Source organism: Xenopus laevis, chromosome 3L, assembly GCF_017654675.1.
Source record: "Xenopus laevis strain J_2021 chromosome 3L, Xenopus_laevis_v10.1, whole genome shotgun sequence".
Taxonomy (NCBI): domain Eukaryota; kingdom Metazoa; phylum Chordata; class Amphibia; order Anura; family Pipidae; genus Xenopus; species Xenopus laevis.
In genome coordinates, this window is record NC_054375.1 from 39,257,783 (window position 1) to 39,277,015 (window position 19,233).

Below are 19,233 nucleotides of genomic sequence, written 5' to 3' on the forward strand. Positions count from 1 at the left end.
GTACAATACTGTCACATTTCAAATGTGAATGAAAAACACCAAAGTGGAATCAATTTTCTTAAAAGGCCATAACTTTGTATCGATGAAAATACATCTCATTTGTCGATGAAACTTAATCTCAAAGAGTAGATTATATGAGAAAGACAAAAACATTACAAGGATTTGTTTGGAAATATCGAAGAAAATAAGGCTCTACCATGAGCCCCTCTACAAAGCAGTTTATGGACTTGGTTAATTCATGGCTTCGATCTCAGATACATTTTAAGTGATCCACTGGAATGGGTCACAAAGAAACAAGTTGTCTAGCCAACGAGCCCTACGACTCAATGGAACAGAAACCATTGAGGGTGCGGCCTGCACTGCTGAAAAGAAAAAGTCTTGACTCTGCCGACTCTGTAAGGCCATCTAATCACAGGAGAAACAAGTCTCAGCAAGTACGCTTTAAAGAAGACAGCACAAGTACTACGTCTCTAGGTTGTGCCCCTCTTATAACAGAGCCAGGTAAAAACACACCACTATTAAATGGAACGGAAGAAAGGTGCCACAATAAATCAATGTGTTTGCTGGCTAATCCAGAATCTCAATGTGGACCTCAAACTATTGCTATACAGACTTCCCCAAGCCTAAGAAAAAATTTCCCAAGTTTTAAGACAAAAAAGCTTATAGCTAACAACCCCTTAAAACAATTAGCTAAAGAGCCAAACTGTTTCCTGAGTAATGGGGACCTTTCAGAAGAAGAGGTGGCAACTCAGCTATCCCATTTAAGAACAGTCAACGAATTAGAAGATGGTTTCAAACAAGTGAGTAGACGTGGCTCTGTTAAACAAACATTACACAAAGCACAAAGCAATGGACCTATCAAGGAATGCTCAGCATTGGAATGTGTTGAAATGTTTGAGAAAGTCCCAGCCTTCACGCTAATACCTGATAATAAGACTGAAAGCACTTCCAAAGATTATGGAAATGAACATTCAGAAAATTCTCATGAAGATACATCACAAACGTTGTCTGTCACACCAGCAAAACAAAGTATACCAAAACACCAACAAGGCTTTTGTCCTTCAAAGCAAAGTAAAAATGAAGAATCATCGCCATCGTTGAAAACACATGTTGACTTGAAGAGAACAACTTTAGCACCTTCTTTAAATAGAAATGTCTGTTATCATCTTTACTCGGAGCACCAGCAATTAGAAAATTCCACTAAAAGTTCAGAAAGCGAACCCCAGTTCTGTAATCGAGTATTCGTACCATTTGGAAACAATACTGGAATACAAACTAATGTAGACACCTCTGTAACAACAGAGACAAATATGAATCAGCTGGATTCCTCGCAAACTAGTAGTAGCATACAAAGTACCCCATGCTTTCCAAAGACTGAAGTACAATGTGATACTAACAAGGGAAGCAAAGAAGGAAACCCAAGCCATAAGGCACATGGTGAATTAGGTTCCTTACAAGGTAAACTGCAGACAATAGAAGAATCCTTGCAATCAAACAAAGAGAAGATTAAGATCCTTTTGAATGTAATTCAAGATCTGGAAAAGGCCAGAGCTCTTAATGAAGGGTATGCCAGAATTTTGCAATCTAAAAGAAAGATATAATGAAAATGACATTCAACAAAATGTTGGACAAATCTACACAGGTGCAGTAGCCATTGTAAACAATCAGCAATTAGATCCGATTACTGTTCTGCAGGTAGAATAATTATAGTAATGTTTGACTGGTTGCTATTGGTTACTGCACACAGCTGTTGAGTAATAGTAAATGGTACTAAATAATATGTGTACTTATAGGTTACAATATACCATATGGTGGGGTATCTAGGTTATATATATAACATCCACATACAGAAAAATTATAAGTAGAAGAAGATTATAAGGACTACAGAAAGCAATATTTTGCCCTTTGCATAATGATTAGATTTTGTAGATTCTATTTGTACCAGCGCGAAAGGTATTATAGTTAAGATGAAAAAGACTGAATATCAATCTTATAGATATACAGAAATTAGGAGGCAGATTTATCCAGGGTCAAGTTTCGAGTTTATGGGAGTTTTTTAAAACTCCCATGAACTCGAATTTTGACCAATTGAAATTTATTATAAACATCAAATTTTTCAAGTCGGGTGAGTAGGATCGACCCGAAAACTTGAATCGAATTCGAATTTTTTTAAAAAAAACTCAAATACATTTTTAACAATTCCCTACTCAAATTTGACAGTTTTGGCCATAAAAAAAAGATTTTTTTAGAGCACCAAATACATGCAGATTGTTCACATAGTTATTAATTAAAAAATGATTTATGGTTTGGTAGCACAATAAATACAATAGGATTTTAGGGTATCACAATGGGATACATCATAATCCTCTAGATAAGGTTATGGTGAAAAAGAATTGTTTACTCTGTATTTACCTAGCGTTAGAAACATTTCCCTCATTTGCTATCAGACAATTGGCAAGTCCTTCTTAAAATGTGAATATAAATCAGGCAGGGGATTTGAGATTAAGGGATTGTTAATATGTGTAGACTTGCATTTGATCACGGTTAGCCATTAAATCCTTTGAACATGTTTTTATATTTGTTTAGCATTCACAATAGTAATGAAATAACTCTCTAATTGCACAGACGCAACTTCTACCGAACTGGACAAGATATAAACAATTGCAGCACTTGCCAGAGCACAGCTTGCATTATTTACAGGTAGGCAAACATTATTACTTTTACTGTTAAACGCAAGTCCACAAATTAAATAAGGGCCAACAAACAGGAGGATAATGTACAGCCTGAAAAAATGCTTACATTAAAATGGTGCTCTTTTATGCCTGATAATTGTTAAAACGTACCTATTGTTGTGTACAGAAACAATTTTTTAGGCAACAGGTGCCATTAGAGGCCTCCCTTCCTCTATATAGATTCTGCGATGTAACAATGCACTGCTGAGTATTTTTTTAATGCTATGTAATTTTTCTATGGAATGGCCCAATCTCATTGCTCAAATGGTATACAAGTGATTTTGGAGTAAACGGATGGACACAATGAAGCTCAGCGCAATAGGTGCATGCAGAACATTATTCTTTGCAACCAAGCACTGTTGAGAAGTTCAGTGAATATTATGGAATGCTGCATGTTCATTGGTCAGATGGACAGGTGTGTGATAATGTTAGCAGAATCATCTCTGTAGTCCATTACTTTGTACTCTACCAGTTGATCCAATTTATTACAATAAGGAGTTTGTTACTTCTCCTTTTAAATTATTAATGCTTTTGTATCTTTCCTTTTGAATGCTGAGTACTCTGCCCCAGTAGTATCCTTTTATGTGATCATATTTGAATATTTTAATAACGTTGCACTCCTCTTGGTCAAACCTCCAGCAGATATTAAAAGTGAGTGGGTATGTGTCCTTCAATCTTACTGCAGCACAGTGGACAACTGGACACTTGCTATTACTGACATGTTAAGCTGCACTATTTGAAACGAAGCAATACTGTGTAGTAACAATGTTAAGTTTGCAAAACAACAAGTTTATAATGTTGCAAAACTCTGTCACCATCATAGCTTTCTAAAAAGCTCTACAAACTGATTCAGCAAATAGGAAATAATGGAAGTTGGTCAGTTTCCCATTCAGATGTCTAGGGTAACAAATCCCATCCTCTCCCCAAAACAATTGTTCTATCACTACACTATTAGTTCTTTCTAGGCAGTTAAAGTTTCTTACTTACTAGCTACTAGGTCCCATCCTTACCCCAAAACAATTGTTTAATCACTACACTATTAGTTCTTTCTAGTCAGTTGAAGGTAGGACATTATCATGTTTAGACGTGTGGATTATTGGTCTGGACATTTGGACGTTTTTAGGTGGTTTTAATGTTTTTGACGTAAAAAAAAAACAAGCTTCGTTAAGAACATTAAAAGGATTTTGTTATGAGAAAACATGGTTTTTACAAAATGCACCAATTAATAGTGCTCCTCCAGCAGAATTCTGCATTGAAATCCATTTTTCAAAAGAACAGATTTTTTTATATTTCATTTTGAAATCTGACATGAGGCTAGACATGTTGTTAGCCAGGTGCCCCCAGCCATGTGACTTGTGCTCTGATAAACTTCAGTCAGTCTTTACTGCTACATTGGAGTGATGCCCTTTCCCTTCCCCCCAAGCAGCCTATCAACTATCAAATTTATTATTTATTGGTTTAAAAATAAAATGTAATTGTATAATTACTTGCAATGTACATACTGTAATTTAGTAATAAGAACTATACCATAAAAATCACTACAGACTCCTACAGAATTACAGAATTATTCCACCCCCAAAGCTCTCTTAAAAATAAATCAGCCCCTAGTCTTTGCATAGTGTTTCACCTGGGACACTGAATAATCCAAAAACATACTAGCAGGTTAATTGGGTCCTTATTAAAATTATCATGAGGTGATTAAATAATCTTTGCAAAGCACCGTAGAATATATTGACACTGTATAAACAATTGGACTTTTGGAAGATCTTATTTTAGGCTGCTGTACTCCAAGTGATAACTATGATCCAGGTTCGTATGTAACCTGTGCTGTTCTATGTAAAGTGCTGAAGCCTTGGGAAATGTGTTCTACATATGCATAATATTCACAATCATTTCCACTCGAGAATAGAATGTCTGTCCATTTACTTACATAAATGAAACACCTCACCCTATGGGAAAAAAATGATAATGAAGATAAAAGTGATAAAATTATTCTTCGGTGCATATTCAGCACATTATCATTTGCAAATCTGAGCCAGATATCAGCAGAAAAAGTAAATACACTCACGTTGCAGCTCTTTCCGCAGCTCATTGCTGTTGCAAAACAAATTCTCCTCACATAATTGAAATGTTGATGAAAACAAAACTGTGCCACTGCAGCTGGGGAGATATTACGCTTTTATGGAAGCAGAAATGTCAGCGCATAAATAAGACAGTGGCTGTTAATTGCAGGACCAGGAAAGAATTAAAAATATTTTGAAAGTGAATAGTTTAAGTTCCACCAACAAAAAAAGATTAACAAATGTATTCATGCCATGAACTTTAAGGGGCATATTTGCTGTATAAAACAATTAATCCAAAACAAAGGTGAATAAGTGGTGTCAAATAAAATGGTGTATTCATTAAATTCAGCTGTTGGCCCTTTGCGTGAATTATTTCCACACGTTGCAATCATAGCAATCCTCCATCACAAAGAGCTAATCACACTATTCTAAAAGTATTCTAAAGGTATGCATAATATGTGCTATATACCACAGTAATTTAGCTCATTAAATTAAAATTATTGTACCCTACCAAAGACTTGGTATAACCCAATTAAAGTTGGTACAGCATATCTTAATGGAAATTTCAGGTAACTGAGATGACAGTGTCCTGAAAATATTATTTCAGGACACTGTCATCTGAAATTTCCATTAAGATATGCTATCTTAAAGGCTATAGAAGGCATTTACAACCACAAGTGTAGTAAACAAAGAGCAATATTTGCCCAGAATTGTTGCGCTCACCAGTGGGAGTTGCGCCTCATTGCAGCCGGTATTAGTTGTGCTCGCACTTTGCCATAAATTGGATCCAGTTGTAGTCATTTCTCGTGTTCTGAATGACAGTGGGGGTCATTTATCAATGCTGGGCAAATTTGCCCATGGGCAGTAACCCATGGCAACCAGATGCCTTGACAGTAGTCGCTTAGTGGTGATGATGATGATATGTCATCATTACTCAAGCTGTTTTCCGCCAGTTTGTGTATTTATGGCATTTTTCACTGTGAACTAGGCACTTTGAGAAAGGCCTTAGAGTGGGCCGAAACGTCAGTCCTCTACTTGACAATAAAAAAAAAATTGGTAACAGGTAAGAGGTGATGGCACTCGCAGGGTTTGCAGAAAAAACAACTTGAGAATAAAAATAAAAAAAGTTTATTAATCCAACATTTCGGTCCCACACAAGGAGCTTTCTCAAGGAAACACAGTGCAGTGACAGAATACACAATTAATACCAAAAGTGAGGCTAAGCGATCATAGGGCCCACCCACCTTGCTGACATCATAGTGATGACACACCGTGAGGTTTGAAAAACATCACAACATCACCCGGCAGTGCATTCCACAACCTCACTGTCCTGACCGTGAAGAACCCTCTACGTTGCTTCAAATGAAAGTTCTTTTCTTCTAGTCTAAAGGGGTGGCCTCTGGTACGGTGATCCACTTTATGGGTAAAAAGGTCCCCTGCTATTTGTCTATAATGTCCTCTAATGTACCTGTAAAGTGTAATCATGTCCCCTCACAAGCACCTTTTTTCCAAAGAAAACAACCCCAACCTTGACAGTCTACCCTCATAATTTAAGTCTTCCGTCCCTCTAACCAATTTAGTTGCACGTCTCTGCACTCTCTCCAGCTCATTTATATCCCTCTTAAGGACTGGAGTCCAAAACTGAACTGCATACTCCAGATGAGGCCTTACCAGGGACCTACAAAGAGGTATAATTATGTTTTCATCCCTTGAGTTAATGCCCTTTTTATGTAAGACAGAACTTTATTTGCTTTAGTAGCCACAGAATGACACTGCCCAGAATTAGACAACTTGTTATCTACAAAAACCCCTAGATCCTTCTCATTTAAGGAAACTCCCAACACACTGCCATTTAGTGTATAACTTGCTTTTATATTATTTAGTGCATAACCTTGCATTTATCAACATTGAACATATATATATGGCACCATTTCTTCTATATTGTAGTGGTTGCCTAATATTTGTTACTTATAGGAAGCCACGCCAATTTGTGTGCCAGTTAAAATTGTGACAGTGCATAAGTGTTAATTAGCACAATTATGGCAACACAAAACTGCTAATTAGCATAATACAAAGACCTGAAGAGTTGTATGACTTTTATGGGCTGTGACCTTTTCTATTAATTACAATTTTGCCTGCCTTGTTTCTATTCTGACAAATAAGCATGCTACTTAAGAAATGCCATTAGAACGCTTTTCACATTCACTGCACATCAGGTGAGAGCATTTTTTTTAAAAAAAAAAGAATACTTAGATAGTTATATAATTAGCTAAACAAATGAAAAATATTGTTTGTTATTGTCATTCATACATTCCTGTACTGGAATATTTTGGGAATGGCTGGTATTCAGGTATGGATAATTATGTCATTCATATTTTTAAGTTGCTCCATTTTAGAGACAGAACAGAAAAAGGAATCAGGGAGTTAAATACAAATGTTGCGCTCAAAAGCAGATGTGGTGGTACGGTGGAGCGATTGCAAACATGAAAATGTAATATAAGCTTCATTATACTGAAATAAGAACCTTTCTAAATACAACCAACTATTCTGTACTAAATAATCAAGTTTATCTTCTCTGTCCCTCTCTCAGCATCTGTTTCTCTTCTATTTATGTGCCAGGGAAATACAACTGATAGAGAACGCTGTAGTAGACAGAGGTTCCTCATACTCTTTTTGAACTGAAAAGGCCACCAGTATAGATAACTCCACATTCACATAAAAAAGCCCAGCCATTTGGTTCTTGGAATATTTTGATGCACCACATCTGAATTTCCGTCATGTTATCATGTTAAAGGGTATCTACAGTACTCACTAATGAAAAAATATCTTTGTATTCATCGAATGAGTTCCCCTCAGTTCCCCTCAGTCCCTTTTCTCTCTCATTACAGAGCAATGCTTGCAAGCATTCACCTGCTGATTGCAGTCTGTGACATACAGTGTCATCGAAATCCTCTAATTAAGAACATGAGCTTGCATGGCAAATGAGGACAGATGAATCAAATAATGTTTACAGCTTTTACTTGAAGGACATAAAGGTTAAACTGATGGGCATATTTATTCGACAGGCACGAGTTTGCGGTGATTCCCGCGATTCGGATGCCGGCGTCAAAAACGGACGCGGCATCAAAAACAAGATGCTGGCAACGTTTTGCAAATTGTTTCGCGAATTTCGCAGGAAATTTGAAATTCCCCAAATTCGCCCATCAGTAGAAATGTATTAAAATGGAGCATACATGTCACATTAAACATAAACTGAAGCACACTACTATATGTGCTACTAGACAAAATGGCTTTCTGGAGATTAACTCTAAACGTCACCAAGAGGGTTTTGCAAATAAGGAGTCTTTCCATAATTTGGAATTAGGGGCAGATTTATTAAGGGTTAAAATGGAAAATCAAATTTTTAAATTAGAATTTCAAGCTACTTTTAGTGTACTTTGACTAGGGAATAGTCAAAATTCAATTTGAATTTGAAAAAAATCGAAAATTAGAATATCGAAATTTATCATGTACTATCTCTGTAAAAATTTGACTTCTACTATTCACCATCTAAAACCTGCCGATTTGCTGTTTTAGCCTATGGGGGACCTCCTAGAACCTATATGGAGTCAATTGGTGGACTTTGAAAATGAAAAACTTTTTTTTTTTTTTAAATACTTCGAATTGAATAATCGAATACATCCTATTCACTCGAAGTTAAAAAATTAAATTTTTTGAATACATTTCTGTTGGTCTCGAGTAAATAAGCCATTTTCATAATAATATACATTTCTAGTAGTATGTGCCATTAGGTAATCCTAAATAGAAAACTGCCATTTTAAAAAATCGTACGATTCACTGTGCACACAAACAAACCAACAAACCATACATGTTAGGTCACATGAGCCAATTAACAGACAGAGTTCTGTCATTTGCTTCAACACTTCTTCCTGTTACAGTTAGAGCTGCAGTTTTTCTGGTCAGGTGATCTCTGAGGCAACACACAGACCATCACGAAATGGTGGCTCAAGGCAAGAGATGTAAAATAGCAATATTTACTTAAATATATATACCAGTTTGGTAAGATTCTTTAATATGCCACTTAATATGATGTAAACTATCTGTTGCTTAAGTGTTCCTTTTGAGGGTATAGTTTTCTTTTAAATTGTTTCATTACAATGGAGTCTACGGGAGACAACATTTCTGTAATTCGGAGCTTTTCCAGATAACAGATGATATACCTGTATCACTACTAATGCTAGCTGTTCTATCTCCCCATTGTTAATACCCAAGGAAATAATGAAAGCTCCTGATTCGTGGAAACTGAACAGAATAAGTCTTAAAGAGATTTAGTTCATTTAATTGTACAAGGCTGTCACAGGCTGGAAGGTTTTCTGGGAAATATCTTTTTCCCACTGATGTTATTTCCAGCAACTTGCCTGGCAGAGTTTTTTTTTTTATCAGATTTGCAGGCAGTAATTGGAAGCCTCTGTCCTGCTACATCTATATTTACACCTTATTCAGTTAGAGTTAGATGCACTGATATTATCAGAACTATGTAATATCTGAGTGTATGAACATTTTTAAATGTACAATATATACAAATACTATAACATTGCGGGACAGGCCTTACAATATTAAAGCAGAGCGAACCCTCCCTCTCATCTCCTATTATGTACGACAGAGGACTTACAAAGCAGCAGCTTTTCCTGGATAAAAATGCAGAATAGCGAAGCAGGATCAGCAGGTGCCATCTTGCATGACTTTAGGCCCTGTTTAGTCTGGATCTTACTTTAACTGTGCATGCTACATGTCACGATAAGGGTGAAGAGGACCCGTTACAGTTATGCAATGCTGCAGTATAGGAGGGAGGCCTCTGGAGGAGTACTTGGGTTGTCCTTAGGCTTTTGTTCTTCTGTATGTAAGTGACATACAATGGGTGCCCACATCACGCATGGCATACAAGAGTTTGAACTATCAGTGTGTCGGTCACATTTAAGAGCAAATCTGTGTGCCCCGTGCAGGATATCCGCACCTGACAGCAGCAGACATAAACCTGCAGACATATGCACTTTATAGCTTGCCCTTCAAATGAACCATGAAGTCCCTTAAATGCATAAAAGCTAGGGGTAGTGATGGGTCAATTTATATGTCAGGCTCAAATTCGCGGCGAGTTCCCGCAATTCGCCGGCAGCGAATAAATTCGTAAAACCGCCACGAAAATTTGCCGGCGTCCGCCGTCGCAACACCCCGAATTCAACCATCACTAGCTAGGGGCTAGTAGTCCAAATATTTTTAAAGCTTCCCACAAAAATATATCCTTTTAAGAGTCCTAGAGACGCACCGAATTCACTATTTTGGGATTCAACCAAGTCCTGCATAATGATGCATTCGGACAAATCCTAAAACCACTCCTAACCCTAAATTTGCATTTGCAAAGCAGGGTAAAGAAGGGTTAAAGAGAACCACGTGTGTGCGGAAAATAAAGGTCTGTGTTCATGTGATAAAAAGTCACATCATTATAATTAATTTATGGATTCACGATTGTTTGCCTGGTGAAACGGCTAACAACTGCTCTAGCTTTTTTGTTAGCGAATTTTTCGTCTTTTAGTTAATTGGCTATGTCCCTGCAAATTGTCATTTTGGTGAATTTTGGCTAAAAGGACACGCTTGGTAGGGATGTAGCGAACGGCGGAAAAAATGTTCGCGAACATATTCGCGAACTTGCGTCAAAAATGCGAACGGTTCGCGAACGTCGCGAACCCCATAGACTTCAATTGGAAGGCGAATTTTAAAAGCTAGAAAAGACATTTCTGGCCAGAAAAATGATTTTAAAGTTGTTTAAAGGGTGCAACGACCTGGACAGTGCCATGCCAGAGGGGGATCAAGGGCAAAAATGTATCTGAAAAATACATTGTTGACACAGCGCTGCGTTTTGTGCTGTAAAGGGCAGAAATCACACTACGTCACTCAGGTGATGTTTCTGGACACGGAATGTGAAAAAGCTCACACAGCGAGGTGGCACTTGGTTAAAGACTGGGCAAACAATGCCTGCAAGGGCAACGTATACAGTAGTGGATACGGATATTATATATTACAATATATTATTGCTGCTGTATCACTCAGGTGATGTTTACGGACACAGAATTATTATTGTTATTTAGACAGAATGTGAAAAAGCTCACACAGCTAGGTGGCACTTGCATACCTCCCAACTGTCCCTCTTTTGACCACTCAACCCCCTGTCCCTCTTTTGTACTGGAAAGTCCCTCTTTTCTCTGAACTGAACAGCTAACTTAATTAGCTTTTGGCAAAGAGCTCAGAACAGCTAACAGGTGCAAATAAGATACTTTGTAACAATTTTGACTCTGGTTGGTGCTGGTAGTGGTGAACTACTAGGAGGAGCAGCACACCAGTCCCACTCCCCAACACAGCTAGACTAATAGCACTGGGCTCTTATAGTAGCAAAGTAAAAAAACAAAAAATAAAATAAAAGCAGTCCTTACAAGTACTATTGGGTTACAGGCAGCAGTCAGCAGATGAGAGATCAGCAGCAGGACAGCTGCCCACAGCAGCTACATACAGAGCACTGCAGTAGAAGGTAGATTACTAGCCAGCAAAGCTACCTAACCTAAAATGTCCCTCAAATCCCTGCAGAGTTCTGTCCCTACAATACAGAGCAGTTATCAAGTAGATTACTAGCCAGCAAAGTTACTATCAACTGTTCCTCAAATCACTAACCAGCTCTCTCCCTACACTAGCTCTTCCAAGCACACACAGGCAGAATGAAAAAACGCTGCAGGGCTTCAGTTTATATATGGAAGGAGAGTGGTCCAGGGGGTGTAGGGGTGGTCCAGGAGGGAGAACTTCCTGATTGGCTGCCATGTATCTGCTGGTCTGGGGTGAGAGGTTAAAAATAAGCGCCAGCTAAGGCGAACCCAAATTGGCGAACGTCGCGCGACGTTCGCGAACATTCGGCGGACGCGAACAGTCGATGTTCGCGCGAATTAGTTCGCAGGCGAACAGTCCGCGACATCCCTAACGCTTGGCTCTTAAGTAAGTTTGCTCCAAGGTGTTGCAAAAAGGGCAATACATTGGCACTGCCATTTTCAATTACCCCCCACACCTGAGTGTATAACAGACAAGATAATGTCTGAATTATTGTTTCATGGATCTTTCTTGGTGAGGAAGGAATAACCTTAGCATGGTGTATGCCCCTGCGAGCAAGGTTTTAGCCATAACAAGGCTGAACCAAAAGTAATCTGCTGTGGCAAACTGAAAAGAGAACAGCCAGAATCAGTTTGTTTGATATCCTATAAGTCTCACCAGCACTCAAGGTGCTCAGTTTTAGGGGTTTACAGTAATGCTCCAGTGCACCATTGTTTGTTGACCTCATTTGTGCGGTACTTACTTGTTTTTATTTAAGATACTGACCAGCACCCTATGCTTTTACATTTGATTTTATTAAAATACACACACAGTGCTGGTAAATACACTACTGATATGCGACTCACAAATGAGTGCAGCACGGGCCTTTAATGAAAGCTATTTATCAAATAAAATGGTATGCTGGTTTTCCCATTAGATTTATAGGGTTCATTACATCAGGCTTGCATTTCCTTACCTTCGAATGTGGCCTTTCATGTGTAAACATCAGCCATTTCCAAAATACACAACAAAGCCCTCTAACCATCTATTTTTTTATATGTCAAATGTAGTTAATGTACTTTTCCCACTGACACAAACAATAAAAACACAACAAAGGGGACGGGCTTCATTTTCTCTAGTAAAATCCATTTGTAAATTTAATAAAAATATTATTTTTCATGATCACGGAATCACATTGTGGTTGGTATCTCTCTTCTATTCTGTGCACCTAAAGCTCCCCATAGACGCGATGATTCTTCTTGCCGAACGACCGATTTTAGGGAAGGCAGACCAATCCTTCGAAATTATCGTGCAGTTAGTGGGATTCAAACGATCGTACATCTTACGATTTTTCGGCCGACATCTGTCAGGAAATTGATCGGCCAGGTCAAAAAATCTTTGTCGGCCCCAGTGCAATCTATCTATGTCTGCAGGGCAAAGCAGGCGGCTCCCCTTTGTTTTCCAAGCAAATTGGTCTTTTAGTTGTCAGACAGACAGATGTCGAAAGGGCAAGAAAGAATCTGTATAGTTAAAGGGGAAGTTCCTCTGATACATTGTTTTGGCTTGCTTTAGTATCAGAAGCAGCCAGTGTCGGAGTGGGGTGTCCAGGGCCCACTGGGTCTGGCATTGCTTCAATAGGCACCACAGTTCTTGATTCAGAGCAGGAAGGCGGCAGCTGAGAGTGCAATTATATGAAGTGTAAGGAGTCCCTTCAATTAATGGGGTTTTACATGCAACTTGCTAAAGGACATTTTGAACATATACAAATGTGGTTGAGGTCATAAATGAGCCCTTTCTTTTTTAAATAATAAAAAAATTAAGTTTAAGTAACTTTTTAACATACATTCGTTAAAGAATGTCAATCATTTTAAAATTTCAAATATTTGTAAATGTAGTTGCAACTGAATCTGCTTTTGGGACTGAAACCACATAACAGAAGTCAGGTATTCTTCTGACAATCAGCTGGCTTCTGTTACATTTATAAACAAGTTTCAATCAATATGTTTTAAAGAATGTATATTTATAATATGCATAGAATTCCATATTATTTAATTATGCAGAAAAAGGTGTTTGGGCGTAGCACCCTTAACGCTGTATATATTAAACACTCGAAAATGTAAATGCATTCCATGAAGTACCTTTATAAGAAATCATCCGTAAGCAAACCTTGTCAATTGTAGAGTAGTATAGCCATTGTTTTCATGAATAGCACTAATAATGCCAATTTCCTCTGAGCAACCTACTGATTCATACTGAATCTCACAAATATTAAAACAGGATGTTCACCTTTCGCCCATCAAGCAGTAACAAATGTTCAAATCCGTCTCACCCAATGGTTACGCTAGAATGTAATTAGTTTCAATATGTCTCATTTGTAAATGCATGGTTCTGGTAATAACAGTCATTACTCAATGCCTACACACATTTGCCTATTGCATTGTCACAATATCCTAGACTTTTTTCATATGGTATCTTTCATGAGCCAAGCATAAAAGCAGTAACAGTGAAGGCTAAAGAGCAAATCAGCTGAGGATAATGTTTCAATTTGGCAACATTTCTATACATTTAGAAAACATCTGTTTGCCTTATAAAATTGTACAGTGAAGAGTGCATTTAAGTTACATTTTACGGGATAAAAAGTTTTGTCTGGCAGCAAGGTAATTGTAAGTGTCAGCTGAGTTTAGAGTAGAGTAGAAAAAGGGGTGTGCTTCTGCACCTATGGGCTCTTCATTGGATGGCTGATGAGTGTCTGGAGGTGAAACACAGTTCTGGCTGTTCCCAGGTTATGAAAGGAAGCATGAGTAGGGTTGCCACGTTTTCCCGTTGGAAACTCTGGACAGGGAGCCGACCAATGATGTCATGGGGTGGGGCAGCGATGTTGCAGTGACATTGCATGGGTGGGTCGTGGTCAGAGCTACTGTATGCCATGGCGATTGGCCGGTCACTGTGTCAATCTTATGGAATCCTGCCCAGTTTTTCAAATTAGGAAAACAGGGCAGGCAGTTTTGACATGGACAGCAATCTCGAAAATCAGGCTGTCCGGGTCAAAACAGGGCAGGTGGCAACCCTAAGCCTGAGAGAGAGAGAAAGAAAACAAAGAAGTCTATGGAATCTGAGACATAGAGACAGAGTGTCTGAGTCTGAGTTTGAGAGAGAAAGTGAGTGCCAAGGGTCCTGTGACTGTGCTTGGAGAAAGGCAGTGTTAGGAGAAAGTGCAGAGAAAGTGCAGGATAAAGTGGAGAAAATTCTATTTTCCTGCATTTTTTTTGTGTTCCTGTATTCTCTCTGCACAAGAAACCCTCTTGCCTACCATTATAAAAGCTAATCTTCCTACAATTAATAGAGAATACAGTACCTCTAGATATGTTTGACTTTTTTTTAGAGGTTTTTAAAGGAGAAGGAAAGCTAGGGAGGCATTTTATTGCCAATAGATTAGCTGCAATAGAGCAAGCTAGAATGCTATATGTATTCTGTTTGTTTAGGATAGAAGCTGCAGTATTAGCTTGGTGTGACATCACTTCCTGCCTGAGTCTCTCCCTGCTCACTTATAGCTCTGGGCTCAGATTACAGCAGAGAAGGGAGGGGGGAAGAGGAGCAAACTGAGCATGCCCACGCCCAGGGCAAGTAGGTTTAAGATGAAGGCAGGAAGTCTGATACAGAAGCCCATGTGTACACAATAGAAGGAAATAAATGCAGCTTTTCTTTTGACAGAGGACTCAATTTTAGGATATATTGCCCATGTGGTATTTGATCTCCAATGTGCCATGTATCAGAGCTACCAAACGACTTTGCGTATCTAGGAAACCAGTAATACAGGCTTGTGAATTGCAGATGCAGCAGAGTTTGACTAAATATTCAGGAGCATAGTAGTTTGCAGAAAAGTATTAGGAACAAGTGTATACATTTATAACACACATTAAAATTCTATTATAGAGAAAGTACCGCTTATCTAAGAATTGCTATCAATGGAACCCATTGCCGGCACACAACAGCAAAAATGTCTATGCAGCAGAGGATTATTTAAGTGCAATGTGCAGAAGCCTGGCAAGTGAAGAACGTCTTTATATAATCCACTGTTGGTTCCATAATTTTCATTATTCATAACAATGGTCTAAAAATGAATTCAGTATTGTCAGATAAACAAAAGGAAACCTTTGTTGCGATAAGGAAAGAAACCAGAACACTAACAAGAACAAGCTACACACAATGTTAATCTCACTTTAGGCATATGGCATTTCGCTCAGTGCTTATATAGAAGTACATATTGTAGTTTTTTTTTTTCAATAAATCCTGTTAAAAGGTCATTTTAATTACATGATAAAAACCAAAAAAATTATTAAAAAGCTTGCATACGGTTGAGATAATGTTAGTTATCCAGGCAACTCTATTAAACTGCTTATGCAATTTTTTTATTTACAGACATTTTTAACTCCTGTTTGCCCCAACTCACAGGGACAAATGAGTCAAGAAAATTGCGGCAATACGAATGCCGAATGTATTTGCGTTTTCAGGAGTAAATACAGTGAGAATTCTAAAAACTTTGGCAGCAAACAGCTTTGGAAGTCAGCAGATAATGTATCTAAGGTTTGCTTTCAAGTTGAGCGTTTGCAGGCTTTTGGAATAAAAGGTCAGTTTAGATTTTTATTTTTTTTATTTTGCAGTTTTGTTTTTTTTGCCCAGAAAATGTATTTATCTACCTTCATAGTCTGATTGTCTGGGGTTTTCCCATTCTCCAGTGAGTGGAAGAATACATTGCAAACATAATGGTAGAACAGGAACCAAAACTTTAAGTGATAAATGAGCAGAATCAAATTGTACTTAATCTTTGGGTGATGCAACAAAACCTCTCAAGGGACCATTCTTTCATCCACAAGAATGTCAAGAAGTATTTTTGGTCCAAAGAACAGTGGGCCCCATGTGAAATGACCCTGCATTTTTTGGGGTCTGGCTTCATGTTATTTCATGTTACTAGTTAGGGACTGTCCTCTCATATGGGAGAAGGTCAACAAAGACTTTTGGTTCACAAAACCTGCTCCCCATTACAAGTTCCCATTCTATCAGCCCATCTATCAGATGTGAGCATGCAAAAGGGTACAACCAAATGCAACTAATCATGTGCCTAGGCATTTCCAGCGTGCCACCTGTTTACCCCAAAATCATGTGCCTTCAATATAACCAATTATATTGCACCAGTCAATAGTATTGTAAAATTACTCAACGTGAAAAGGATAAAATATTTGCTTAGAGATTTTCATAGTTGTAAAATACGATTTAAAATTGAATCTTACCAACTAAACTATCTTCTGACCAATGAGATTGTACAGTTCCATAAAATCTTAGAATTACTCAACAGTGCACTGTGACAAAGCACATATGTCCACATATGCATGTAGAAAAGATGCTGTCCTTCAAGCTGCCATCCATTTTCATATGCCTATCTGACCAATGAGATTGTGTTATTTTATAGCAGTGATCCCCAACCAGTAGCTCGTGAGCAACATGTTGCTCTCCAACCCCTGGGAAGTTACTCTCCGTGTTCTAAAATCAGGGGCTTATTTTTGAATTCCAGGCTTGGAGGTAGTTTTAATTGCATAGTGGCAAGTGCCAAAAAAAAAAAGTATAGTGCCAAGAAGAGCCTCCTGTAGTCTGCCAGTCCACATAGGGGCTACCAAATAGCCAATCACAGCCCTTATCTGGCACCTCAAGGGACTTTTTCATGCATGTGTTGCTCCCCAACTCTTTTTACATTTGAATGTGGCTCACGGGTAAAAAAAGGTTGGGGACCCCCGTTTTATAGGATCTCAACAACTACCAGGCAGTGCATTGTTATAGAGAAGAAACCATATATTTAGAGGTTTTCAAGGTTGCTGAGCTTGGTTGTGTGGTCTGTTTATCTACCTATCTGACCAATGACACTGTAGCATTCCAAATAATTGGAAAACTTGTAAAAATGTGAATATTAGAGAGCATACATTTTTTTATCAAAAATTTAATTTTTGTTTATCAAAAATGTAACAGCATATTTCCTGAGCAATGCTGGACACCTCATCTAGTTATTAGTAACACATGTTTTATTAGTTGGAAGGTCAGCAGGAGTAAAGAAGCATTCCTACAAACAGATAATACAATCAAGAATAATATATTTTTCTCATATTACTACTTAATGATAACATTTGAATGTATTGTCATGCCAAAAACAACGTTACCTTTTTATTCCCAAAATGATAACCCATGTTTGCTAGGGCCACCTCCTCTACTTACCTACCTAGGGGTAAATTAATCAAAGAGTGAAGTTCCGCCACTAGAGTGAAATTCCGCAGCTCTCAATTCATTTCTATGGGATTTTGAAAGGCGTATTTATCAATGGGTGATAGTGAAAGTTCACCCTTTGATAAATACGTCTATAAAAATCCCATAGAAATGAATGGGAAGTGGCGAAATTTCACTCTAGTGGCGGAACTTCACTATTAACTTTACTCTTTGATAAATATACCCCTTAGTCATATCTCTATGGGGAAAAATAAAGATGGTTGTGTGTTCCACAGTGGAATGCATTGTCATCTTTGAATTTTGTTTGAATCATCTCAAAATTACACCCTGATAGCTGGCTTGTGGCAGGGTCCACTAGGATATTTCCAGGTATCCTGATGGACCAGTCCAACCCAGCTTGTGTGCATTTATGTATATCCTTATTTATATGGTGCTGCTGTTTACTAATATAAAGAACACATCACATACTTCAAGAGATTAGTACACACAAATATTTACTGAATGTTCTATTCTTGTATTCACTAGTGTAGAATATGACTTCAGGCAACAGGAAGGCAGATTCCTCCAAGTTCTGAAAATGCTGGAGAAAGTGGAACAAAGCCCTGTCCTGCCTCCTGTACATAAATCTGAACCTGATAATGTCATTCCAGAGAAACAAGACTTAAGGAAAAAGGCAAAGAAAGTGAAAAAGAAATGTTTTTGGTGGATTTAAAATACAATAGATGAACTCAAGCATCCAAAGCTGCTGGCCTGATCTCTTTGTGGTATAAACTGTAAGCCAATTATCGGTTTTTCACATTTGCTCATCCAAATAGATTTCCTTTTAGGAAGAACCTGTTATAACAAGTTTAGCATATATAATTTTTTTTTGTTTGTTCTAAAACACAACATGTAAATAAAGTATTTACACATAACTTTTGTGTGTCTTAATGTTCCGTTAATATATATATATATATATATATATATATATATATATATATATATATATATATATATATATATATATATATATATATATATATATGTTTCATGATCACATATTTCAATAGGAAATGATTATTTTGCATACAGTAGATATGAGACACATTTATTAATGTGGGGCAGATATACAAACTTTTGTGCTGCTTTTTGCCATGTAAAAACATTAAGGATCATTTATGAATGCAGTATATGGTGCACAGTGGACTTTTTTTTATTTTGAGCACTTGCTATGTTGCATTTGGCACAATTATGCACTATAAGCTAAAATGCACACCATTCCCTTGTGTATTTCCACAAGTTGCACTAGCATTTGCTGAGAGTCAGATTTTCCTTACTAATTAAAACAGTTCTATAATTATCTCCTCATTTGTTATGGTTGAGTCCTGATTAGTATTAATGTTATACATTTTTCTCTGGGATCAATGTAACCACTGTAGGTAACATTTACATATGGTAATGCTTTTCCCATTATTTGCAGTTTAATTTATGTTTCTAACATCCACCGGGATACCAGGAAAACTCCCGGTGGGCCCAGGTGTCAGTGGGCCCTCTTCCTTCTA

General features: G+C 37.7%; 2 protein-coding genes across 3 annotated transcripts in view; one reads left to right on the forward strand and one right to left on the reverse strand.

The window, feature by feature from the left end:
* The window catches only part of dock2.L (dedicator of cytokinesis 2 L homeolog), a 313,170-nt gene that overhangs the window by 156,151 nt on the left and 137,786 nt on the right, over positions 1-19,233 (reverse strand). The gene's annotated exons all lie outside the window — the stretch shown is intronic.
* Positions 312-18,404, forward strand: LOC108710914 (protein INSYN2B). The gene is made up of 3 exons (XM_018252119.2): positions 312-1,564; positions 2,626-2,700; positions 18,218-18,404. Exons 1-3 carry the CDS (start codon positions 327-329, stop codon positions 18,402-18,404), a joined length of 1,500 nt encoding a protein of 499 aa, XP_018107608.2. The 5' UTR covers positions 312-326.

Coding starts and splice junctions, on each gene's coding strand:
- LOC108710914 (XM_018252119.2), top strand. CDS start 327: ATGGAACAGAAACCATTGAGGGTGCGGCCTGCACTGCTGAAAAGAAAA. Junction 1,565..2,625: donor GCCAGAGCTCTTAATGAAGG/GTATGCCAGAAT, acceptor CTAATTGCACAG/ACGCAACTTCTACCGAACTG. Junction 2,701..18,217: donor ACAGCTTGCATTATTTACAG/GTAGGCAAACAT, acceptor TGTATTCACTAG/TGTAGAATATGACTTCAGGC.